A 25,034-nucleotide genomic window follows, 5' to 3' on the forward strand; every position below is an offset into this window, starting at 1 on the left:
TTGAGTTCACTGACCATTACTCTTCTGCTCACATTTATCTGCTTAGTTCATACTTGTAATGCTTGTGAACTACAAAATGTAACCATTTCCCTCTTCTTATGTAGGATTATGGCGCTATCAAGGTACCCAATTGTAAAATCTACCCATCACCTCCTTCCGTCTCCAGAGGGAGAGATTGCACCTGCCATCTCCATGACTGTCAACTTCACAGGGAAACTGGTTGATTTTGTTGTTGCCCACTTTGGAAATGAAGAGTGTGTATTTTATTTATTGTTACATATGTTGTGCAAAGTTGTGTAACATAATTGTAATTTGTGAACTTCTGGGATTTCTTTCGTACCCTTTAAAATCTGCTGCTGTAATACTGGTTCTAACAAGGCACATTGGAGGAAATACTATGACATAGCTACTGGTTTAAAATTTTGAAGCATTTTTTAAAAGGGACAAATGTGTCACTGAGCCTAATATCTGAGTTACTAGAGATATATAGTTCTGCAAAATCACAACAAGAGGGCTGCAGATACATCTCAGTGCAGGATAGCATCCTTCTGACTTTCTGCATGTGGAATAGATCTGCACAATGAGTTACAGTTACAGATAGATAGCATTAATGGACAATTGATGTTTATTAAAATAAAAAGTAACAATTCTGAAACCTCCAAGAAAGGACAGTGTTGAAACAACAACAAAAATTTCCATTCAGTGTCCTTCTGACTATATGAAACTGGAAATATGAAATCTGATCTTGGGATTCTGAAAGGAACAATTATACCAATAACTCAAATATGTGATGGAGAAGGTTAAGGTATATATTTCAGTTCTTTGCTTTAAAACAATGTCTTGATTACTTGTGTGTAATGAATACTAATAAGGGATAGTTTTGTAATGCTGCATGTAGCTGTATTTTCTGTTTTATAGCTGCAGTATCTAGTATGCCTGTGGTTATGTAGTAAGATTTAGACTTTTTTTGTTTGTTTGTTATAATTCATGGAGAGGCAAATTTATGGATTGGGTGCAGAATATAATACACAAAGAAGCTGCTCAGAAAGCAGTAGGAATTCTCATTATTCCATACTGAGCTTCCCCATTTCCTTCCCCTGTGTAGAAGTTGTGCTCCCAGCATGCAAATTGTTCGTAGATTTCCATTTTACTAAACATGTATAGTTGTCAGAAACCACTCCCAATTTGAACTCTAGAAAGGAATTTCATTCTCTGCCTCACACAGGTGATTAGACTTGCCTCTCTGAGAAACTGTTTGTCAAAGTAGAAGAAAATACCACTGTATTCCCCCCTCACAGGGAGATGAGATAAAGATGAAGGAGAAAATAGGAGGAGACACATGGGAAATGAGTGCAAATTAGATTGTGTTTTGAGGTGAATGAATTTGTAATTAAATGGCACACACAGCTGCTTGTTTTTCATCTTTTTTCATCTGCTGCTTAGGATGACATAAACTATGGAATACTGGATAACTAGGGATTTTTTTAAAGACTGTTTTTAAAATGTGGGAATATACCAATGCCTGTGTCATTTAAAAGAACCCATCTTCTGGAGAGATGTAATTCTGGAAAGAGCAGCTAGATGAGCAGGCAACTTCACATATACCTAGGTCAGGCTTCTATTTAAATGGTTGGGGCTTTTTGTCTCCTGTCTGTGTGCTCTTCTTCCCTATTGCATTTCCTTCAGTCAGAAGTACTGCTATTTAGAAAGCATAGCAGCATTTAAATTCTTGTCGTCTTTTGGGATTACAGATTCCAAAATCAACTCCCTGTCTCAATGGTATTTAGCCCAGTCTACCAAAATATAGAAGAGAACATGCTTTACACATCTGTTTAAAGTTATTAATGTGAAGAATCATAGAAAGAGAACTGCCTTTACATTATGTTATGACATATCCAAGGACAGGGAATGGGATCCAATGCAGTATTTTACCAGGCTCCACTTATGCTATCACTTTTGGTCATGTTGGAACTGTTGTGTAAATCTTGTTAAAGAGATGCAGAATACCTGCCAAATGTCGTTAAGTAGTGTTAAAGGGATGACGTAGCTCTTAAGTTATATTTCATAAATTGTGTGACCCAGACTTTAAGACTATATTTACCATGATCCATCCATCATAAAAGTTTTGTTAGCATGTGAGCTCTTTGTTATGCACCACGCTGTGCTAGCACAATTAAATTTCAAGTGCAGGCAGAGACAAAGCCTCAGATAACCAAAGCACTTACATTCACATTTCCTAGTGATGAGATCAGTATTAAAAACAAAACAGTAATAGAAAAAGTTGTTCCTATAATGGTTAGAAAGAGAACCCTAATTACATCTACCATGACCATGTGGCTTTTATCGAACATAGTGATCATTTTGAATCAGTGAGCTTTCTGTGAACTTTCATACTCTCTAATACTGAGCAATAAAAAAAAGTACCAGATTCATTTGTGGTTTACTATGTTATAGCACAAAGATTCTGAGCTAAAATGTATATATGTTAAAGTCTTTTCCATTTCTTTCAGAGAGGACTTGGACAGAAAACTCCAGGCTATAGCTGTTTCAAACCTATTGAAGACTAGCTCTAAGCAAGTTGTATTTCTAGGATACATCACTTCAGCTCCTGGATCTAGAGATTATACTGAATTAATAGAAAATGGAAATGTGCAGGTAATGTAAAAATACTGCTTCTTTTAGCAGTTAGAGATAATATATATTTGAAACATCCAGCTTAATATTTCAAATTGGTAACTTAGAAATAGACGTATAAGAAAATACATGCACATTTTCAAATACAATCTTCAGCTACCTCATGACATGTTATAGAGAAGGTGGAGTTACACAGTGAAAGAACAAGAGGCAATGGACAGCCGTTGCCACAAGGGAAATGTCAGATAGTAGAAGAAAAAAAATAATCACAGTTAGGGTTGCCAAGCATTAGAACAGGGGCCCAGAGAAGTTGTGAAATTCCCATCCTTGGAGATATTCAAAAGTTGGCTGCATAAGGTCCTGAGCAACCTGCTTGAAGTTACTTTGAGCATGGGGTTGGGAGTGGGTGACCTCCAGACATACCTTCCAACCTCTAATTCTGTGATTCTTTTGTTTTAAAACTGAGTTCTGCAGTTTGGTTTTTCTGTCAGGAGATGTCAAAAAGTTGCCTGATTTGTCTGTGTCTAACAGTGGGTTTTTTTCTTTCTACCTTATTGCAATATTTTAGGTAAAACATTTTTCTGCAGCAGGTTTACACATTGGTTCTGTTACTGATTTAAAGCCTACCTGTAAGGAAAGCTTGCCTTATTTGTTTGACTTTTTTTTTCCCTTTCACTCATAGGATATTGACAGAACAGATCATGACAGATGGTGTAGCTATATTATGTATCGCGGAGTAATAAGGTATGTTAAAGTGGATCATTTATTCATTGGTTTTAAATATCTTTATGACAATCAGTTTTACACCCTTCTTTAGGTAATTGTGGAAGAGTCTTATATCCCTAAACAATTATGTATGGACAGTTAGATATATCATGAAGTAATGTGAAACATTGATCTTGGGATGAATTGGTGTATTTCTGAATACAATTTACAAAGACAGTATTACAGATTTCATCCTTCTGTGTCAAAAGCCTTCAGATCTTATCTGCTTTGGTAACATAAAACTACTTTCTTCCAAAGCTCTGGCTTTGCAGCTTCATTCTAAAATGTGAAGGCTAGGCCCTAATTTGTATGTGACACAGAAGATACAAATTTTGAACTATGATTGTAGGGTTTGTTGAAGCAAAATGCTGATCTAATCCAGCCAAGCTTTATGCTGGGTTCAGTGGAAACTTTAACGGTTGTCCTGGTTTCGGCCCATATTGAAGCACTTTCCTCTGCTGGGACCTATGCACTCCATATCTTTTAATACCAAATTGCTTGTAAGTCATTCTCGTGGTGATGTATGTACCAGAATGGAATTCAGCTTATTCTGAATAAACTGCAAATTCTGCAGTGTTCACAGCAGTAAAACCAGTAAACTAGATAGCTGTCTCAAGTAACAGTATTGAGAAAAAAAAAAAAAAAAAGCAACAAAACCCCCATTTGCAATCTAATTTTTCTCATTACTCATTCCATTGATGCTTGAGTTGCTTTCTTGAATTTCAAAGTCTCTTCAGTGAAAAAAGTTGGTGAGCTTATACCAGTATGCATATTCTAAAACTGTAATTTTAAAAATAAGTTTCTAGATCTAGAACTTATTTTTATTGTCAAACACTTATGCTTTCTCAGTTTTTCTACTTGTGACATTGTGTTATGATGCTCGTGTTTATAGAGCACTTTAAGTTTTTTGAAGGTGAGATTCACAGAAATGGGAAGTTACGTTGATAAGTTAAATAATAACTGGGAAAAAAGAGACATGAATTAAGAATGTGGTGAAATTGCCTTGAGTTATTTCTTCAAACTAACTCTTTTTGTATCTGATAGGTTGGGCTATGCCCGCATATCTCATGCTGGTTTAAGTGATTCAGAAGTCCAGATGGCCAAATTTAGGATTCCAGATCACTTGGATAGCTATGTTGACAATGACAGAATTGTCACTGATCCCAGCCAAGTTCCTGAGGACATCCATTTCAATCCCAGGTCAGTGTATCTCATAAGAAATGAAGGGGATGATGTATGTGACATCTTGTAAAAGAGGTCTAGGAACAAAATTGTTCCTAAAGTGGGAGGCACTGGTCAGTACCAAACTGAGCAGAAGATTAGGAGGCAAGAACTTCTGATTTGTAATTCCATTTTTTCTTCTGACTTGGCATGTGCCTTGAGAAAATCAGTCTGCTGTGTCATAGCATAAATTGAAGGTAATGCTTATTTCACCCAGGTGATTAATTTCTGAGATTGTTTGATAGGGATGTTTGCCAAGTGGTGCGGTGACTCATTTTATAGATGATGAGAGATCTCCCATGTTTCTCAGCACTTTTGAGGATCGGGGTCTTAATATACTGTTACTTAGAATACAAAATACAATATATACGTTAAATACTCTTTGCATAAGCATTTTAAAACATACTACATAACTGGAGCAAAAATTAAGGAGAATGCCTGAGGCAGTATGTTACATATGTCAAGAAGAAAAAAGGGCTAGGTTTTTACATAAAAAGTTATTTATTTCCAGAATGCTGTCATTTTTCCACTGGCATTGCATAAGGAAGAGAAATATGGAGAAAGGTATTTATTCTACACTGAATATCAGTGGAAGAGTCATGAAGTTTGAGATAGATGTTGCCACAGAGAGAAAATTTCCAGCAATGCTGTATTTACTGCTTCTAACATGCATAATACAGAATATATTAATTTCTTATATACACCTAACAGTTGTGCTTACTCACTTTTTATTTACCACTCAGTCACTGGCTTCCTGTCTAAGCAGGAGTTTGCCCAGTCTTTTCCACATGATGAAACTTGCCTAAAGTTAGCATTCACATTCAGATTTTTCTCAGTTCATTTCAGCGCAAAATATTTTTCTTGTCCTAATTTCTTTTATGTCTGCCTATAAGCAGAAAATTTATACCCTTTAGGAATAAGTTTAACTTTTTCCAATTAACTATAGTTCTTTTGAAATACAGTGGCACTGCTCTTAAATGTTATTTAGCACTGATATTTTGAAAAAGTACTACATTTTACTTTTGCAAATCTATCTACCGTAATAGGCAGTAGTCAAAACTTTCAGACTTAAATATGGCATGGAAAATTACAATTTTCACCATAATTTTCAAAAGTAAGATGTGCAATATTAACAATAGGGTTGACTCTTTGGATACTATGGGGGGTTAAATTATATCTCCACTGAAGTCAGTAGAAAAAAAACTTAAAAAGCATAGGATTTAACTAGATAAATGCACCACTCACCTTTGTCAGCTGGAGTTCCATTTATAGAGTGCCTATGGCATTAATCCAATCAGTGTAATTAAATGTCTCCATTATACTCAAAGACCTGTAGTTAGAGAGCATACATAGATTATCATTTATATGTAAGTAGGGTTGTGGCCTGTTTCTGAAATAAACTATCTAGAACATTCAGAAGAAGTGTAAATTATACTGTAGTAAGTGTATGATTTATTTGCATGGGTTAAATGATGTTGTAATGGTTTTGCTTTGTTGAATATTTTTCTTAGGTTTGGATCTTATAAAGATGGACATAATTATGAGCATATTCATCACTTTCATATGAGCACTCCTAAATATTTTAAACAGACAAATTAGAATGAGACAATAACATATCATTGGGACCAACAAGAAAGGTTTGTTGCTTGAAACTGAATTGGCAGCCAAAAAGACTACATTAAGGATGAGCAACTCCCATGCTGCATAACAGTGTGAATGTCTGTGTAATAGTTGGTGGCTCTTTTCTTTAATGAGTTGTCATCACTGTGAGAGAGGGAAGACGCATGCATTTTGATAAACTGCTATCTACCTGGGCCAGATACCTGCTTTGTACACAGCAAAGCAAGGGTGGGAACTTGCTTTGGCGATAACTTCTTCAACTGTTTTGAAGGTACCCTATATTGTGCTGTTTCAGAGTTGAATGTGTCTATCTACCTTTTCTTTAGGGTCTAGATATGACCCCTTTCCTCTCCTGGGAGCTCATTGGAACAATCATGAGCAGGGAATTTCAGCTGACTTCCACACTTTTTTGATGACTGAGGCAAAGCAAAATAATGTGGTAGTGTAGGTAATCTGTTGATATATGCTGCACTTTGTAGTCCTGCTGCTATTGCAATAAAAAGCTTGGCCTTAGGTTTTTCAAAAGAGGAATCGGACTAGTGTGTTTTTTAATTGGGAGATATGCAGTAACTATGTGTTTGAAGCATGTGCATTTTTTACTTACTGAAACAGTATTTACATTTGCTGCTATTCCACATTTTATTCTTAAATGAGTTTTATTAGAACAATTTGCAGATGATTGATGTTCATAATATTGGAGAAAAGGTGGTGACTTTTACAGACTTTCTTTTTTTAACAGGACATTAGACACTACAATGCGTTTACAAAGGGAAGGGTAAAGTACCTCTGAATAATTATTGTTATGAGACACTAATGTGAACACACTGCAGAAGAATTAAAAACAAACATGCTCAACACGACAAGGTTTCTGAGAAGGGAGAAAAGTTGATTGTCATTTTTATTTAAAGTGAACTGTAATAAAACAAAAAAATGCATTGTTCCTTTGCTAGCACTACACTTTAGTGGGACTAAATGGAAGTGGGGCTTTTTTTTCACCTAGGCAGTGAATTATCTACTATGTAATACACATGTAACACAATGTAAAACATTGTGTTTTCTCGGGGTCGCTTGGTAATGTCTTTTATATTTAACTCCTGATCCTTCAATATATGTGCAGAGCTTCCCTTAAACATTGAGGACATCTTCAGTGTTGTCCAAAGGAAGTTTTGTGCTTGTGAGAAACATGTTAGGTGGTTTATTTAAATGACCCTCTCAACTTGGAAACCACATTTGTGATGTTGGTATTTAGTACTGTGTGTCTTTCCAGTAATACCTAAACATACTGTAACTGAAAGGAACAGGACATGTTGCAGGAAAGAGGGTGGGTTTTTTCTCCCTCTAATTCTCCACCATGTGCTTTTGAGAACAGCTTGAGCATACTCAATTTCATTGTTTCTCTATGTAAGCAAATACAGGATGTGTCTTCATCCAGGGCTTCTTGTTCTATGGAGTCAGGTAACTGCTGCCATCACCAAGCTTGTCACTTTATCCTGTTCACCCATCATTTTGCTCCCTTGTTTTTAGGACTGTGTTTCTGAGAGTGAAACACTTCACTGATCTTTGTGGACAGAGGCTATCTGAAAGGCACTTGAGGAACACATAGGCACCACAACTTCATCTCAGATGGTATTAGAAAGCCTGACTTTGTTAGTTACAATTAACCAGCCATTGTTGAACTACTTTACTTCTCACCTAGAGGTGCTGTGTGTGTCTTTAGAAGCCCAAGGAAGTCTAATTAAACATTCCAGTTTAGATATCCTTTAGGTAGGATTTGAAATCCTCTGAACTTGTTCTCTATGTGACTCTCCAGCAGGACAGGATAATTTAGGTTTCGGAGTGATGGGAATGACTTTCTTGCACTTCCAGCAGTTTTCTTCTGCAAACACCAGTAGCCCCTGTCTCTCCCTTCTCCCAGCCTGCAACAGCAGCTGGCACTGGCACCAACATTGCACTGCAGCTCTGAGTATCCTCACTTCTTTGCAGCATGCTCTCATGCTAGCTCTGACGCACGTCCAGCCACGGGTTTGCCTTTCCAGAGCCTGTACAAAACATATTATCATCTTGCCACATTACTTAACGTTCTCCACAGGCTGACTTTGCAAATACCTTGTAATGTGAGCAGTTTATTCATGTGAGATGCAGGAAATGATACTCATAAACATAAAAAGCTTGAAAAACCCAGATTTTTTTAACGATTAAAAAATAGAATCAGGGTATTTTTCGAAAAGTCAGACACCAAAGCATGACTTGCATAACAGATCAGACTATATGTCATCTCTGTGTGTAATCTTCAAAGTCTGTGAGCATACTTGAATGGATTTTCAGAGGATTTAGAAATGTTCACCTCATTAGAAATATTCACATAGACATTGACAAAATCCAAAGTTTGAATATTCTCTTCTTCTGAGTAGCTTGTGTAATTTAATGTTGGTGTATCCATACCTCATAATGCCTAATATCAGAAAACACTGTATGCAAATATAATGAGTAGCAAGTATTTGTTGACACTTGCATTATTTTGTCAGAATGACTAAGAAAAACTATGACCATGAACTGTTTGTATACTGCTTCTACTACTGGTAGAATTGGTTAGATGGGTTAGAATTGGGAAGGTAAAACTACACTTTATTTGTCCTTGGATCTGCACACTGATCTAATCCCCTGTATCTAAATGGTTTAGAAAAATGCGCAGTACATCTCTCGGTTGCAATCACTATGTTTCAAACTATGAAAGAAATGTGCTAGAACAGGTCCTGCTGCAGGGGCATGTGACTGATCTTGCTGTTTTCTAATCATACTCTCTTCATCTCAGCTTTCATAAGGTAGTATGTTATGAAAGAAAAAGTTTGTGGATATCTTTATGCATTCAGAGATAGCATGAAAAGGTAAAGTGTATAAAATAGACATTATTTTCTGAAGGTTTGAACTTTTGCTGGTGGTAAAAGGTCCAGATTATATATATATGACTTCTAAATAATGTATGTTTTGTTGTACTCCTAATTCCATCCTCTCTGACATTCTGTGTAGGTCAGTTAAAATTTCTAGGAATATACAGGAAGAGACAGCAGTACATCAGGAGCCTACCAGTGTGTATCTCAGAATAAGCAAGAAGGACTCTAGGTAACATGTAAGAGAGCAACTTCTGAGAGTAATTGTACTGGATTCTTCAGCAGGGTGGAGACTGAAGTCTCCTCTCACATATATTCCTGCTTTGGGGCCTTGACTCAGGCATTTCTATGTGTATTGTGAGCTTAGCTTCAGGAGCAGTGGCTCTGGTGTTGTCACAGAGCACTCTGAAACCTGGGAGCTGCAGTTCAAACCTCTTGGGCTAAGAAGGACCTGGAATTGTTATTTCCCATTTTCAAAAAGGGTGTCGCAGCTACAAGCTTATTAAACAAAAGTTGGGCACACCCTTTGGTTTTGAACTGGAGTTGATGTTACTGAAACAAGTTGTGTGCAGGTTAAGTGTGCAGGTGACCAGCTCCCACGTGTCTCCCTGAAACAGAACACCCAAAATGTTCAGGGTCCTCTCCTGACAGTGAGGGAGCTTCGTGGCCCCCGACAAAGGTGCTGGTTGTTTTGATGCAGCTCCAGGGTTCAGGCAGAAATTCTGAACTGCTCTTTTAAGCTTGGCTGTTTAGAGCTTCCTAATTATGAATTAAGCAGAATTTTTTTTTAAATTTCAAACTGAAGCTGAAAAAAACCATAAATCCAATTTAAGGATTTAAATATGAGCTATCAGCAGCCCTGAAACGTATTTTTTCCCATGTGTGTAAAATTACATTTGTTTGCAGGGTGTTACAAAAGGACCTTTGGGGTCAAAGTCATATGTCTGTGGAGCAAGTGTAACAGAACAAACCTTTTTACTTCAACAAGGAGCATAGTATGAGTCCATGGGACAGGACAACTAAAATGAGCTGAATTGTTTAACGAGGAGTGGTTTGAAAGCAGTTATATCATCTGCAGCTGCTACTTTCTGCCACCTGAGGTCCTCTTTTATCCCTGATCAGTGCTGTCCTGCTGATACCGTGCAAGAATAACACACAGTTGAGGTGTTTCATTTGAACTCTGAGGGTGAAAAATCTTTTTCAGAAGCATTACGTAAAGCTGTTTGTATTGACTTGGGTATCAGTTACTTTTTCATATCTACAAATGCTTCAGAACTGTGATTGCTGGGCTTCTGGTAGACAATTTGTTTCTTTTCTTACAATGCCCTGTACTGTGCGTTGTTGCTGCTTTATCTGCTTTGTTAATGTTTGGCGAATTCTGCTTTGCTAATATTTTTATTTTCAGTACAATTCTCTTCCCCCTCTGACTTGTAAAACACATAATGGTTTGTGATTCTGGTGCCTAAAATTAACTTTCAAGCTTGTTTCTAAGCAAAGCAAGATGAATGAAGGTATTTGAGAGATGCAGTGGCTTTAGCAATTTGGAGTCTGATACCCTTTGGAAACAGAGGGGATACTCTTTCTCAAAGACGCTTCTACACTATGTTTCTGATAGTGAAGAAGATAAAACTAAGTAAATGAGTACTCTTTCTCATGCTAGCCAGTATTTTTCACAGTCTGTGGTGGTTTTTTATGTGGTTGCCATTTTAGCTATCAATTAAAAAAAGCAACACAATCATAAAAAGGCAAACAATGACAGTCTTTCTCCTTTAGAAAAAAAAAAAGTCTGCAGTTTTAAGTTTGATCTAGCAGTGTGTAAACTGGCTGATGCATTTCCTGCCCCTCTCCAGTTCCTGGTTTATTATTCCTCTCCTGTGTGTGGATGGGAGCATTTGCACGTATGTGTAGTGAGCCAGATCAGGATATTCATCTGGCTGGGAAAACAAACAAATGAACAAACCCAAAAGAAGTGTTGAGGTTGTTTTGTTTTGGGGTGTTTTGCTTTTTGGGGGTGCCTGGGGCAGTCTTGCTCTTTGATCTACCTTGCTATCTAGCTGTCCAAATGGTTGCACTGGCACAAAAGAAAGGATGCCAGGAGGGCTAGGATTAAGAGGCTAATGCTGGAACTGCTTAAACTGTCTCTGTCCTTGAGACAGTGCTTGATCAACCATGACCTGATTGATCTGCTCTACGTAAAATGAAGTATTTCTGCATTTTGTAAACTCAGGCTTCAGAAAGAAGATACAGGCGTGATTTTGTAACATCTGCCAGCCTGGAGACTTGCATAGTGGTTTACAACTGGTGGTAACAAAGGGGATATTTATACCTTCTTGAGGTTGGAACGAAGGTGCATGTTGTAATGGGCCTTGTTCTCGTGGGGCAGGCCTTTTCTGGCTGAAGCATACATTCCCTTGTTTAGCAGGCAGAAGCAGAAAACAAAGTCTCTTTTGTGTTTCCCTATGGATTTCTTTGCAGATCTAGTTTTTAAGGGTCAGGGATTATACTTGTGCATTCAACTATTCAAAAATATTTTGAACTTTTGTTTGTCCAACCTACAGTATTATTTGCTTTACGCTTACAGATAGCAGTAGTTATGGAAGCTGTAGTTTAAGGAAAGATTTGCAAAGCCAAGTAGTATCTTTCATTTTAGACTAATATAAATGTACAAACCTTTCTGACTTCAGATACAACCAGATAGGGTTTTTCTGTGCCACCTTTCTTTAGATCTGTATCAGTTTACAGCTATGTAAGGCATGGAAGAAGATTTCTTTTTGAACACGTTTTTATTCTGAACTAGTGGTCTATGTGCTTTTTATGGTCAATGGGAACAAACTGGCACCCCTAAAGGAATTGTTCCTCTCAATCCAGAATTAGAACAGATCAGATGAATCGCAACTCAATGGTGCCCCTATTGGGTATAAGAGCTTGGGATGACACGCACAGATGTGAATGTCTGGCATGTGGGATGTTGGAACTACTCGAGAAGTGAAACCTAGCTTGTACTGCTTTATGATATAATTTTTTTTTTTAAAGATGGTAGTGTAAAATATACAATTGCTAAGGTAAAGAAAAGATGGTGCAAATAGGAAAATGTCAGGGATAGAGGCAGGAAGTTCTACAGAAACAATTCCAAGGAGTTAGTGAACAAGTAAGAATTTCAAATAATTTCTTTCATTGCTCTGACATGGTCTTAGTACATGACTTTTGAAAAGAGAATTCATTTTCTTATGGACTCCATCTTTGTAAAACAGGTAGCTGAAAACATAAGATGTTGCTTTGCAAAATAAATCGGCTGCACTTGCACATTCTGACTGGTTCATTGAATAAGGCAAGGGTCATAAAAAACCCCAAACCAGGTGTGTGATCAGTTAGTTCAGGAGTGTATGCTAATGCATTACTCCAAAAGGACAATTGCCTTAAATCTGGCACTTCTTCAATTCTGAGTCCTTGACATTGTTTTAACTTAACCTTTTAGAGGAAGTTTTTTATGGGTAATTTCTGTCTTAATAATCCTCCATTGTGCATGGGTGGTGCTGTAGCAGTCTCTTCTCATCTGTATTTCAACACCGAGCAGGGCAAGGGAAGGCTGTTATCCCTGAAAGGACGCAAGGCGCTGAGCTCACATGCTAAGCAGCAATGACCTGCAAGGTGTCTTCCTCCTCCGGCTCAGGAACGGGCAGCTCTTTCCCTCCGTACTGCAAGGCGGGGAAAGGAGGGTGGGTGCATGCGCTAGATTTCTAGGAGCAGGAACAGTAACTAGGGGGAGTGAGCTAGTCTCATCTACCTGTAAGGAGCAGCCGTTGGCCCCCATGTCTGCCCACTACCCAGCTGCTGCTGCTGCAACACTGACCTGACACTTTGCTGCGTTCAGCTGGTGTTGGCAGACTGCCATTTTTCTCCTTAGGAAGAGGGGGATGGGAGAAACAAATCTTTCTGAACTAGTTGGTGATTTGGCTACACTGAAGTTGGGTTCACAGAGCAGAGGGAGGGTGTTGTAGTCCAGAACGCTTCCTTCCCAAGCACCAGCTACCTGCTCCAGCCGTGACGACACGGCACCAGCTGCCCCGGGGCACGCATTACGTACGTGTGCAAGCACTCGTTTATCCGAGTAGGGCAGGTACGAGGCTTGCGAGCCTTCGGGCATAGAGAGGCCTGGTCTTGTCCCGACAGCGGGGGACCGAGGAGGCGGCCCTGAGGCCGAGGCAGCCTATCGTCCCCTCAGGCCCTCGGGCTGCCGTCGGAGCGCCCTTGGGGCTGAGATGGGGAGAGCGCGCTGCCGCCGGTGCCCGCGCCGTGTAACGGTCGGCAGGCTGCGGGAGGGGGCAGGCGGGCAGCCAGGGCGGCTGCGGCCGAGGGACCGGCCCGCCGCCTCTCAGCCCCGGGCAGCAAGGCACTCCCCGCCCGCCGGCGGCCCTCTGCGGGGCGGGTCAGCCTCGGCGGCCCCGCCCTCTGCCTCGCTTACCCAATCGCATCAGGGCGTGGGCGCGGCCCTTGGCCTCCGTAGCCAATCAGAGCCACGGGTGACACAAAGTGCTGTTCTTTGCACGCGCTTTCAAGGCCAGGAAAAACTGGCACCGGCAAAGCCCAGTCAGAGTGAAGGGGGGCGGGGTCGGCTCGGCCTTGAGCCCAATAGGAGGTCAGGAGCGGGCGGGGAAGGCGGTGCCGGGGCGGCAGAGGGAGAATGGCAGGAGCCTCATGCAGTAGGAGAGCAGGACGTGCGGCCTCTCAAGGCAGCCCAAGCCAATGGGTGCCGCCGGTGGGCGGGGCGGGAGGCGTCCGTGCTTGGGCTCTGTGATTGGGAGAGGGGCAGAGGGAGCCGGGCCGGGCAGGGCAGTGTGTGCGCTGCACGAAAATGCACTCGGATGCCGCCGCTGTCAGTGAGTAGCGGCGGAGCCGGGCCGCGCGCTCCCGCCCGCCCACCGGCGGCGCCCGGCGCCACCAGCCTGGTCTTTCCGCCGGCGGGCGCTGCCGCCCGGGCGGGGGCGGCTTCTCCTGCCCCTCACCGAGGAGGCTCGGCCGAACGCGCCGCCGGGGCTCCCGGTGACGGGGGAGGGCGTCAGGTCTGCGGGTGCGGAACCGGCGGGGAGAGAGGCGGTGTGCGTACCTGGGGGCGGGGGCCCCGTGGGGACGGCCAGTGCCCCGCAGCCCTCGGCGGGCTCCCTCGGGGGGGGGGGCGGGAGGGGCCGGGGTTGGGCGGGGGCGGCCCGTGCGGGGGCGGGGGCGGGGCGGGTGAGGGGAGCAGCACCGGAGGGGGCTGGGGGCGCTCGGAGGGTGTGACGCAGTTTCCCCGACCCGGCTTGCGAGCGGGTGAGGCCGCGGCCGGCCCTCGTGGCTGGCTGCGAGGGAGCCGGGGCTGCCGAGGGGAGGGCGGGCGCGGGCTGCAGAGCCGCCCGGCGGCTTCGCTACGTGGGAGCGGTGTGTGTGCGGGGGGAGGTGGGCGGCGGTTAATTTAGCGGATTCCGCCGGGCCGGTGCAGGAGAAACGGGCTGTGAAGGGGAATGGGGGCCGCGGCGCATTGTGGGAGGTGGAGTCTCTCCTGCGGCTGCCCCGCGCGGCGGGCCTGTTGGCGGAAGGGGGGGTGGGGGACTACAACTCCCAGCAGGCACTGCGGCGGCGCGGCAGCCTGCCCCTGCCCCCGCGCGGGGGTGCGAGTTGCAGCCCGGTACCCCGCGGCCGGCGCGGAGCCCCCGGGAGGGCCGGGGACCCGCTGCGCCCTGCCCTCGCCGCCGGGCAGGAGGCGGCCTGGGGCAAGGCCGTTTGGCTTCGGGGCAGGGGGGAGTACGGGGGGATCACGCCGCCTGTTTTGGAGGAGCGTAGGGAGGGCTTTGTCTCTGCAATATAGTTTCTGGCTCGGCTTTCCGAGCAGGCGGGACCGTATGCTGTAGGCAGGTTGCCTGGCGTGGGGGGAGATTACACACCCGCGTGGCTGTGGGGTAACTGTGGGGTTCAGGAATAGGCTCCATCCCTGTCCGCAGGAGAGGTGATGCTGTCATCCCGGGCACGAAGCTGTCTTGGCAGAACGATATTCCCGGTTCCTGTGAAATCTCCCAAGAACATGTTCTCACTGTGCAGGGAGTTGCAGCTCTGGGACACTTTATTACTGCAGAACTTGCTTATGGGAAAGATAATGAAAATTGAAGCTTTGATCATACGTTAATGAACGATGGTCTGATTTTTGGACAAAGTCCTGAAAGCAATTATGGAAAGAAATGCTGCATAAGGCCTGGATTTTCTTGAATCCTCCTGTGTTTCTCAAAATGGGAGATTGGGCAGGGGCAGCCTATAACTCATAAGGTTATATAATTTCTTTAGTGGTTCTGGTTTATTTTACCTTTATATTTAGGGATCATTATATCTTGGTGGTTAAGGCTGCCATTAAAGCACAAATAACTGCCTCATGTTGGAAATGGAAGGATAATTATTCTAGAAAATGCTTTCTGTTTAATGTCTTTTGTCATGTGCCCTGTCCAAAAAAAGGTGCAGGTCTTCATTATACACATGTAAGCTACAGTTACAAATATTCCAGTGCTCCCTCATGTAGGATGTTAAGACTATGTAGTGATTTTTTTTTTTTTTTTAATTTCTCTGCAGAAAACAAGAAGAGTACTGTTTCTCAGCCTTCAGCTGTTACTGGGTTCTCTTTAAAAATGTCCCTTGGAATGATTGAATCTTCCACTTCAATACTCTTTTTTTTTTTCTTTTTTTTTTTTTTTTGGCAGTTCATGGCCTTGTATATGTGTTATTTTAAATAGGAATGCTTTCCTAAATTAACTAACTTCATTATCTGTGGCTTTGTAGTAGCTGGGTTTTTTTCCTCATTGATTTAAGTGCTTGAAACAAGAAGTGTTCATAGCATATCTTTACACATATAGAAGTTGGCTTATGATTGTTTCTTGACTGAACATTTCTTTTGAGTTTTCTTTTTGATCCTTGTTTAGATTCTTACCTGTTCTTATGATATAAACTCCATTAATGCATTTTTGCTCAGTCTCAGTTTTACTTTCTGAGACTGACTACACACTTTTCACATTATATGAGAAGCATCAACTTTCCTTTTTTCTGTTGCAAATGTTTGCTTAAAAGTTTCTTGCAACTCCAATAACTATAATTGGAAATGTCTTCTCTCTGCAAGGCCATGCAATAAGTTGAGTTAGGCAGGTAAGCAGTCTTCCTCTCATTTCATTTGTGTAATTGCAGCACTTGATTTAAATTTATTTTTGTCTAAGTAGTTTTTGTGCTACCTTTAAGTGGATTATTAATCCTAAATTTTCTTTACCTTTTTTCCCCCTTACTTTGGAGATACTGAAAACAAAGACTTTGGGCTTTTTCAAAGCATTATTTCCTAGTTTTGTTTGTGTCTTCAAGCAGAAGAGGAAAACTTGCTTAATTTGTCTGTCCTGTGCTTGCCAAAAAGCATTGCACTAGGAAGTACAGTACATCCCGTGAAAACGTACAACTCTTGTATCCAATTTAAATACTAGAGCATTTAATAGTGTGGTTATTTCTTCTACAATAAGTAAGGCTACTAACAAGGGCTTCAAGCAGAACTCTTATTTTAAATGTGCCAGCATTTTTCTTATGCTGTCCAATTAAGTTGTTTTATGTAAAATCATAGGTCTGAGGTTAAACAGAATTTCTACTTTTGGCTCATAAAGAGACAGAAGTAACTACCAGTTTGCTCAGTGTTTTCTATATATATATAGTTGTGTGTGTATATATATATAGCTGTGTATATATATAAATATATATATATATTGTTGTTAGAGCTACAAGGCTTTAGCTTGCCCTCGGGAACCAGCTGGTGTGACACATGCTTCTGTGTCACTTGATGCAGATGTGTGGCTGCAGACTGTGGGACTGTGTCTACTGCAGCTGCTCATTACTGCCCATTAGCTGTAGATTACTGCTTCCCTTGCTTTACTGGTAAAGTGGTTTGTAGGAGCACTCTCTAATCCACTCAGTCAAATGTATCTGGGTTAGCTCTTGCCACTTACTTAAATTGTCTAAACTGACATGGCTGATTTTTGCCTCAAGTGGATTAGGGAATGCACCCATGAGCTGTGCTGCTGGCAGAACTGTGGGGTCTGTAACTTTTGGCAGAGAGGAAGAAGCAAACAGCTGGGGCAGTAATGCTTTGGACTGGCATAGCTGTTCCTAGGCTGTTGCAGATCCATCGTGATGTATATCAGATCTGCATGGTGCTGGATACCTTAGTAGTGCGCACTTGACAGGGTTGCATTTCTGCTGAATTAGCTAGCGCACAAGATACAAAGTTTTTATTAGCTTTATGCCCTTTGTAGGATGACAGATGACACCTCATCTGGCATGAAGTTAAGAGTAGTGCTGGCAAACAACTCTCAGGCCACAGCAGCCGATGATAAAAAACTAACTCACTGACACTTTTTTGAATTAATTTGATGGTAGAGTAAGAGTTAGACTGGATGAACACTTTGCATCAAATGGGTGTAAAATTGGTTCTGTATTAAATGCTTTGTAGCTCAATTTCCTATGTTCTTGAATTGTAGACTGAAAGAATGTCTGTTCACAGTCCGAGTAATGTGGAATCACTGAAATGCTATTTGATTTGGTAATACATGATTTAGAAATAGATTTAAATTAGCTCTAATTATCCACTGTTTTTACTCATTCTTTTCAAGCTGTGGCTGGTCACTCCAGCTGTATTATATTCTGGCAAGAATCTCCATTAGGAATGCTTATCAACTACATATAGGAGGTACACAAGTGGTATTTGCAGCAACAGAAACAGACGTTTTGCACCAGAAATACACTTAGTGTTAGGTCTTCTCTATAAAAACCAAAACACTCAACCAACCCCCCCCCCCCCCCCCCCCAACAAAACAAACCCTAAAAACCCCCATGAGCCAGTGTGCAGGGTTTTTTATCCTATATGTTAGCGTAGCTCTTATTTGTTTAGAGTCAATTTAAGGTAAATGGAAACACATTCAAACTAAAGTATGTTACACAACTTTTGCACTGCTTAAATTACTCTAAAATTCTCAATGAACTTTAAACTGCAGTAGCTCTCTTTGTAAACAAGCCTTCAGATCAGGGTACTTTTTAAATACCTAGGTAGAATAAGGATTTGTTCCTATGGGGGAAAAAAAGATTAATGCTTTTCCCTATCTATGTAGCATGCAGTAATTTTAAAATATTTTGTTGCTGATAAAGTGAGTGACTGATTACATGTGGTAATGCCAAATGTTAGAGTTGAATGTGAATGTTTACCTTAAAATGGTAAGTGTTTTTTAGTGTGTTGTCATTTCAACCACATTTTGTTGTTTGGGGTTTTTTTGTAGTTTTTTTTTTTTTTAATAGCTTAGATCACTCTGTGTTTTGCTTCAGAACATTTTAGGCCGTTGTGTTTGGAAAATGGACACAAATTTGCAACCGTGGGTTTGGATACTGCTGGCATCAGCAGTAACTCTGAGCTTGGTGCGGCACTGTATGCATGCGTGCAGGAGAAATGTCCTGCAGCACCATGTCTTTAGCTCTAATGGCTAGGGTTGCTCCTCAAGCTAGGATGGATCATCCCACTTCTCTTTCCATTTAATTGCATGTCGTTACTGCCCAGGCTGGAATTCACTTCTATTTTCCTTACTTTCTGAATCATGCCCTGTGTTCAACCCCACCAAATCAAGGGAGACACTGCTTTTCAAGCCTGTTCTTCTCTGCCTCCCCTTGCCCGCATGCTTGCTCTTGCATCACAGACTGGGAGAGAGGTCTCTTCTGCAGGCTGCCCCTGCTAAAGGGTGTCACTGCCTGTGCGGATTCAGCTACGGACACATTGGAAATGAATTCTTAATCCTGTCTTTGACAGGAATGCAGAGTCAGCTCCTAGCTGCTCTGTACTGCAGTTTGGGAATCTCAGTTTTTAGGTATGTTGTGATGTTTTTGTGTGAATGAAAATAAAACTGATGCACATTTTTCTTTTGTTTTCTGCATTTAGTAATGAATATAGAAATTCTGCTTCCTGAACATAAGTATTGAAGGATTTCCCCAAATGTAGGTTTCAGATCTGAACTTCTAAGTTCATTAATCAATATAAATTGTCTTACTGTTAGGATAATTCTGTAAGTAGACTACAGAGCATGAAGTTGTGTAGTTCATAGAAGATTAAATTATTCTCTTTTTGATAAGTAAAGTTTATTTAAAACTAATTAAGAGGACAGTACTTTGAACTATTATTTCCAGTACTACTACAAGTTTTCTCCAGTTCTATTATTTGAAACCAAGCAAACCAATTAAGTAAAAGTAAAAGCATAAACATTCCATTTTAATTTTCAGGAATGAGTCTGCCTAGTATGTGTTTTCTATCTAATTTTTTTTCTGAGAAGGTTACAGAAAATTACCCACAATATTTGTACTGAGTCAGATATATCTTAGCAGTAATAAAAATTACTACTATGACTACTTCCATACTGAATTTTTAATATAGCTTTGTATCTGTAGCATTTATATGGCATGTCTGTCTAGGATAAATATTTTTAGACCTACTGTTACTGTGAGATTTTGTATAGATTTTCTGTTTGCTCAGAAAAATAATCTAGAAGCTTTTAAAGGAAATTTGGAGTCAGCTGCTGATCTGGTTTAGTACTGTTGTTATTTTTTTTACTGGGTTTTTGGTCGATTGTAGTGTACCCTGTAGCTATGTTTTGTCCAAGCTTTAAAGTGATAATTTTGACAGCAGGAACTAAGTTAAAGTTTTTGTTCAGGCAGGTACGTGTATGTGTGTGAGTAGGCACATAGGCAGAAATATTCTTCCCCCCGCCTCCCCCCCCCCCAGGTATTCATTTGTGGTTTCATTTGAATAGTTTGGCAACACATCGTTCCCTCTAATAAAAAATTGGACTTGACCTTTAAAGTTTTTTCATTTCAGATAGGAAAGTAGAGTATTCAAGTTCAGTTCACCTGTATCATTTGCTTATATTTAAGATGTGTTGAATTTTTTGTTTGTTCATTGTATTTCGTATGTTTGTCTTAATGAGGGGATATAGAACAATTTTTGTCTAGTTTGTAATGGAAGCAAGCCCAGCTAGATGTTGTTTCTTTTGCCTCTCCATAACTGTAAAGTCCATAGTGTAAACCTTGATCTATAATATTTTGAGAGTTATTTTTAAACTGTTTGCTTTTTACTTCTAAATTGTATATGATTGTGACTAATTGACTAACCCAGACTTTAACACTTAACATTAAGTGTTAATGATAAACTGCGGACAAGGTTTAAATTCCATGGTATTAGCTTGTCTCTGGCATTTCTTTCCTTTCTGGATTCGCAATTATTTTACTCAGATTTATGTTTTTTCTCTTTAGCCGTTACATTCTGAATTATTGCAAAGTATTTAATATCATTTGGAATTTCGGTTGCTTCAATCCTTGCTAAAGATAAGCTAACATGTGCATGAAAAGTAATTTAATCAGCAAAACACGTATGCTTGTGTGACATACACCCCTTAAAGTCTTAGCAAACATTCCAGCACATCTCTTTTCAGTATTCACGAAGCAAGCGGGTTTCCTTGTTCTGATCCCAGGTCAATAAACGGTGGTACTTTGCTATAATGTATTTTTTTCTGCAGGAAAAAAACCAAAATATTTTAAGACTAATTCATGTGCTTTGAAACTCCTGTATTCAGGTGAAAAATAGCTTCACACATGACGGCTTTCTTCATGTAGAGCTCATACAACCAGCTGTTGAGTGTGTAGCGTCATGAGATGTGTCACTCTTCTCATAATGGGGCTTGGATGGACAGTTGATTTGATTTAACACATTGCTGCTGCCACAAGAGACTATTTTGGTCCTCCACTTGGGAGGACCTTTCCTGATTCTTGCTCTAACTGCTTATCTGGTGTTATATCTCCTTGGTGATCTGATTCAGACCACTGAGCTGGCAGGGTTGGTTTGTTTATATTTTTTGCAGATAAGATTCCTGGAGTAGTGGGCTGACCAAGGGGCTCAGGCAGGCACAGCTCGGAGGCTGCATAAGCACGTGTGGAAGTTCAGGAGGTGGAGGGGAGAGAGCGTGTTCCTGAAGCATACAATTGCAGCCAGCTGTTGAATCACTTGCTTGTCATGTTGACTACGCCATTGTCCCTTTGCTAATTTTCAAGATGGTGTTATTTGAGCATGGGAGGTATTATTTTTTGGATTCTGTTTCTTCAAAAACATTTTTTTCAAAATATGCCTTTACAGTGGCATAGAATACTTTGTGTATCTTCCTTGCAATATAGATGTAGCAAACACTGACCAGTTCAGAAGGTGACCTGAGCTGTGATTTAACTTCCCTAATTCGTTGGCTGCTGCTCCTGTTTGCTTTTATAACAGTTACTGTAAAAGAAGCCTGTTTTCGGTTTTGGATAATATCCCTATTTTGCAAGCTTTCCCTGTGGAAGAGAGAAAACTTTGGACTCTGGTCCTCCGTACTCATATGGATAAACTAGTTTTTGTGGAACTAAGGTGTGATGCTTGTTGTATAAGAGCTGTAAAATATATTTGTGTAACCCCTCTAAGTACATCATAATTATGTAACCTATTTTTGAAGTAACAGCTTAAAATTGTAAGGATATTTCCAGTGGATATGTGAAACATACTGGTATGAATGATGTGTTTTGAAGTGCCTAGAAATGTTTTATTTCAAAGGCGATACCTATTATATCTAATCCTAATTTTAAAGTACTTTTTCTGTTGTTTTTAAGAGTACCATCTAAAAATTATTGTTTAATATTAGTTTAGAATAAAATATTTGCTTAGTGTGCTCAGCTTGTTACCTCCAGATATAACTGGTTTCTCTAAAGACTCATGTTCTTTGTAGATTTTAGGCTGAGCAACAAGGGAAATTTTAAAATTCATATTCCAGAAAGCTTAGTCTGGTCTGGCAGTTAACAAAATACATCTTACCCTTCTCAGAATGGCTTTTATGTGTGTGTCCCCCCCTTTTTTAAAAAATTCCTTTATATTGAATTGAAGGTTGACTAAAAGACTCAGGGTTGTGTTTTTTGCAGAATGGTTCTACTTAGTATTGTTTGACTAGCAAAAATGGAACTTTATTGAGCACTTAATGCAGGAAAAAATGTAGCACCCTGTTCAAGATGCAAGATCTTCCTGTCGTATCTTGGTAAGAAGATCTGGATTGTCTTTGACTTCATATAGATAAGTATATCTAAAGTTGGAAGGTCCACCTTTGGCACTTCTGACTTACAGAAATTGTATTGCTGTGGTGGTGGATTGGGGACAATACATTAAGAAATAGGTAGCAATTAGTGAAATGATACTCTCTAGCTAACATAATAAATGAAATGTATGATACCTAAAGGTATCTTTTGATTTTTATTTTTTTTTTTTTATTCACCGTGACAAGAGAATTCCATAACGATGTGTGTAACAAGTACACTTACAGCAGGCAGTTCCTTCAGATCCACTTTTTAACTTCATACCAGTATGGTTCACTGACTTGGGGATCTGATATTTAATGATGACTTTTGTTTACCCTTAGATTCTGGGTCATCTTAAGTGTATTTTGAGAGCATTTGTTTGAAAGGCTAGGGATGGAAATGTGGGAATTATGTCTTTGACCTTACTTGCATCTTGTATCAGCTGCTGGGCAAAGCCAAATTAAATGTCTCACAGTAGAAATGCTTTAATGCATTAACTGGGTGGTGACACTAGGCACGTACAGCTTTTCATGTACGGAAGAATTTTGCTTGAAATACTTTGCTTGTCATATAGTACATGTCTCTTATTTAATTAGAGTTCTAGTGGGGTAGCTAATTTACTTTTAGTTTAAATGGAAACATTGTATAGTAGTTGGCTGTCTTTGATCCATGTCAGCTGGTCTGTGTCCAGCTTCTGAGATTCTTGTTGGTTTGCATGCCCTCTGGCTGGATCAGAGTTGATCTTTTTTGTAAATTACGTATTTTCCAGTTTTGTTCTTGACACATTTCTAGCAAAAATAGGGGATTTAAAATAGTAGAGAAAAATTAGTTTGTCACTTTTTTGCAACTGATGCAAACTCAAGTGTTTTATTTTTGGAGCATGGAAGCAAAGTTAACATCTATGCTATGGCTTCTTTCATGAAGTGTCAGAATATTTTATTTTCGGTTTTATTGGCTCTGGTCTTAACAGCTGCTGTATTGTGACCTTTGGTTCGTTATACAAAAGTCATGTTTCAACTGCGTAAGTGTATTCCAGTCACTTAGTTTTGCAAGGAGATTAGTGTAAAGGCAAGTACGTGTCTATTAATAAAATTATCTTTGTAAAAACCTAGCATTTTTAGTAATGATTTTGGAATGTGACATGGTACTTAAATTGGTTTTGGAATAGATGGAACAGAAGGACTCAGTAGCATGGAAATTATAATGGTTCCCAATTTAAAGGGTCATCCATGCCTTAAGAAAAATGCATATGTAGGATATCTTTTGCAGATTTCACTTACTGATTCCACTTGGTGTTGAAAATGTTGATGCTGAAAAAGTGTTGAGATGGCTTTTATTTTATAGTTGTGTGATGATTTTATTGAACGACCAGAACATATGAAGATCTCGGTTGCTACAGCTGGAAACCAGAGAGTTTAAAACTTTTTTTTTCTCTTCCCCCCCTCTAGATTTTCAACTGAATTCTCACCTATCAACACTGGCAAATATTCACAAGATTTACCACACCCTCAATAGGCTGGTAATGACTTGCCATTTTCTCTCAGCAGAATAGCTAGGGCTTTAGTCCAGAATGTTTCGTGATTGAAATCATTAAGTGATTACACTTTTAAAAACTATGACTGCCTCTATGTATGAGAGGCTGTTGGTTTTGAATCCGTTAAGAGAGAAGCAGTATTAGTAAAAGGTGAAAGATTATACTCTGGGGGTCAGAGTGGAGTTTGAGCATTGTTCCCTGCAACATTGGATTTAGATGTTGTCTTCACAGAAGAAGCTTTCCTAGGTATATCAAATAATGGTAATCATAATCGTTATCCAATTTCTTACAGTTCTTGTGGAAAACATATTGAATGAGCAAGCTGTCCTCTTACAACCATGCAAAGAGTGAAACAAGATTTTTTTGAAGACTGTCCCTGCTTGTTTGCTGTGCATTTACATTTGTTTTATTGCAACCATAGCTGGAAATGCCGATATGGCTTCTGTTTGTACACTGCAAATTTAGTGGAAAAGACACTGCCTAAAAAAGGGGGTAACTCGTTTCCAAGATTTCAGTTGGTTTTTAGTCAGTTTTCTTTAGAACACATATGTGTGTTTATCCTTAAGCAAAGCCATTTCTGTGGTAAATGGTAAATTCAGTCTTTCTAATGCTGCATTTATTAATGGAATTGTTCAATACAACAGTGCAAAATTCCCCATCCAATGGATAGTTATTTCCACTTTTGAAACAGTTTGATGTTTTTGATAAAAAAAATCCAAAAATATTTTTCAAATTATTAAAGATTATCCTTGAACTTTTTACGTAAATGTGAACTGAAAACACAAAGGCTCTGCAGTCTTAGCTAGATGCTCCTTAAGTAATTAAGATGAATATTAATATCAAATAAAGGTTAAAAACATTACTGAACAGTGAAGATCACCATCTTGTTTAACTGTACCATTCCTACTCTCTTGCAGAATCTGACAGAGGACGTTGGTCAAGACGATCACCAGACAGGTATTTAATAGGGATGTAGTAGAAATAGGTTGAAACAATTTAAACATTCTTCATCAAAGAAGTCTTTCTAATATCATTGAAAATTATATTTTAGAAAGCTAAAGGAGTTTTAGAAAACAAGTGCCAGGATTTTTTTAAAGTTTTCTTCGAAATAGATGTTCATGCTTTTAATTTATCCAGTTGTGAAGGACTCACACAGGTTTCAGCAGTATCTGTCATTTTACTGTTTCTTAGTGTAAGTACTTTAG

The 25,034-nt window shown here is 39.9% G+C and overlaps 2 protein-coding genes across 9 annotated transcripts in view; both read left to right on the forward strand.

Annotated features, from left to right (window-relative positions):
• Positions 1 to 6,717, forward strand: part of CWH43 (cell wall biogenesis 43 C-terminal homolog) — a 29,480-nt gene extending 22,763 nt beyond the window's left edge. The window contains exons 12-16 of the mRNA XM_050896182.1: positions 105 to 254; positions 2,511 to 2,655; positions 3,317 to 3,378; positions 4,444 to 4,599; positions 6,132 to 6,717. Coding sequence (XP_050752139.1) covers positions 105 to 254; positions 2,511 to 2,655; positions 3,317 to 3,378; positions 4,444 to 4,599; positions 6,132 to 6,219 — 601 coding nt within the window. The 3' untranslated portion in view covers positions 6,220 to 6,717. The remainder of the gene's footprint in view (positions 1 to 104; positions 255 to 2,510; positions 2,656 to 3,316; positions 3,379 to 4,443; positions 4,600 to 6,131) is intronic.
• A 7,251-nt stretch (positions 6,718 to 13,968) lies between these two features.
• Positions 13,969 to 25,034, forward strand: part of DCUN1D4 (defective in cullin neddylation 1 domain containing 4) — a 40,919-nt gene continuing 29,853 nt past the window's right edge. For 3 of the 8 annotated variants that reach the window (XM_050895828.1, XM_050895830.1, XM_050895832.1), the window contains exons 1-3: positions 13,969 to 14,005; positions 23,744 to 23,814; positions 24,747 to 24,786. In XM_050895828.1, the coding sequence (XP_050751785.1) occupies positions 13,981 to 14,005; positions 23,744 to 23,814; positions 24,747 to 24,786 (136 nt within the window). In that variant the 5' untranslated portion in view covers positions 13,969 to 13,980. Of the gene's footprint in view, positions 14,006 to 21,201; positions 21,278 to 22,207; positions 22,259 to 23,743; positions 23,815 to 24,012; positions 24,076 to 24,746; positions 24,787 to 25,034 lie in introns of those variants that run through there. The other 5 variants (XM_050895829.1, XM_050895836.1, XM_050895835.1 and 2 more) reach the window with 5 other exon arrangements.

Source organism: Gymnogyps californianus, chromosome 4 (assembly GCF_018139145.2).
Source record: "Gymnogyps californianus isolate 813 chromosome 4, ASM1813914v2, whole genome shotgun sequence".
Classification (NCBI taxonomy): Eukaryota; Metazoa; Chordata; class Aves; order Accipitriformes; family Cathartidae; genus Gymnogyps; species Gymnogyps californianus.